The 939-nt window shown below is 54.5% G+C and overlaps 1 protein-coding gene across 1 annotated transcript; it reads left to right on the plus strand.

The window, feature by feature from the left end:
• Nucleotides 1-6: 6 nt before the first annotated feature.
• On the plus strand, nucleotides 7-597 carry LOC106820330 (ETS homologous factor-like; the record flags this gene model as incomplete). Its single annotated transcript, XM_014824855.1, has 2 exons — nucleotides 7-73; nucleotides 405-597. Coding segments are annotated over 2 exons (260 nt in total), but the record flags the coding sequence as incomplete, so codon positions are not given.
• Between the last annotated feature and the right edge of the window lie 342 nt (nucleotides 598-939).

Raw genomic sequence — 939 nt, forward strand, 5'->3', positions numbered from 1 at the left:
TCTCAGCAGGGCGACGCCAGCGCACCGTACGGCAAAAAACATTACGGTCGAGTGCGAGACAACGTCAAAAAAGGTGAGCTGGAAATTTGTTGTGTTTTCTGGACAGGTTTTCTTGCGATAAACTTTAGTGCGGTGGTACGTATGTCTTTACGAGCGAGCAAATCTGTCGGCAATAGTCTAGTGTAGCAGGCAGGGTAGGGTAGGGTAGGGTAGGGTAGAGTAGGGTGGGGTGGGGTGGGGTAGGGTAGGGTAGAGTAGGGTGGGGTGGGGTGGGGTAGGGTAGGGTAGGGTTGGGAACATTTTACGTGACAGGGGGCGTTGGTGGCCTGTGATATTTCTGCTGCTCACTTGTCAATTGTTTGCTCACTTGTTAATCGTTTGCTCACTTGTCGTCATCAACGCAGGCAACCAGAAGAAGGTGGTGCTATGGGAGTTCATCCGCGGGCTTCTGCTGAACGGTAACACTACCATCATCAAGTGGGAGAACAAGCAGGAGGGAGTGTTTCGCATCATCAACTCGCAGAAGGTCGCACAGCTGTGGGGCAAACACAAGCAAAACCCAGCGATGAACTACGACAAGCTGGCACGTGCCATGAGGTAAGGACGCAACGCAAAAATAGATCGTAGGCGGAGAACAGATCGTAGGCAGGGACGGATCGTAGGCAGGGACGGGTCGTAGGGAGAACCAGTCGTAGGCAGAGACGGATCGTATGCAGGACCAGTCGTAGGCAGAGACGGATCATAGTCGGGGAACGGGTCGTAGGCAGGACCAGTCGTAGGCAGGACCAGTCGTAGGCAGGGACGGATCGTAGGCACGTACAATCGTAGGACCAGTCGTAGGCAGAGACAGATCGTAGGCAGAGACGGATCGTAAGCAGGACCAGTCGTAGGCAGAGACGGATCATAGTCGGGGAACGGGTCGTAGGCAGAACCAGTCGT

The sequence above is a fragment of the Priapulus caudatus genome, unplaced genomic scaffold, assembly GCF_000485595.1.
Source record: "Priapulus caudatus unplaced genomic scaffold, Priapulus_caudatus-5.0.1 Scaffold11036, whole genome shotgun sequence".
NCBI lineage: Eukaryota > Metazoa > Priapulida > Priapulimorpha > Priapulimorphida > Priapulidae > Priapulus > Priapulus caudatus.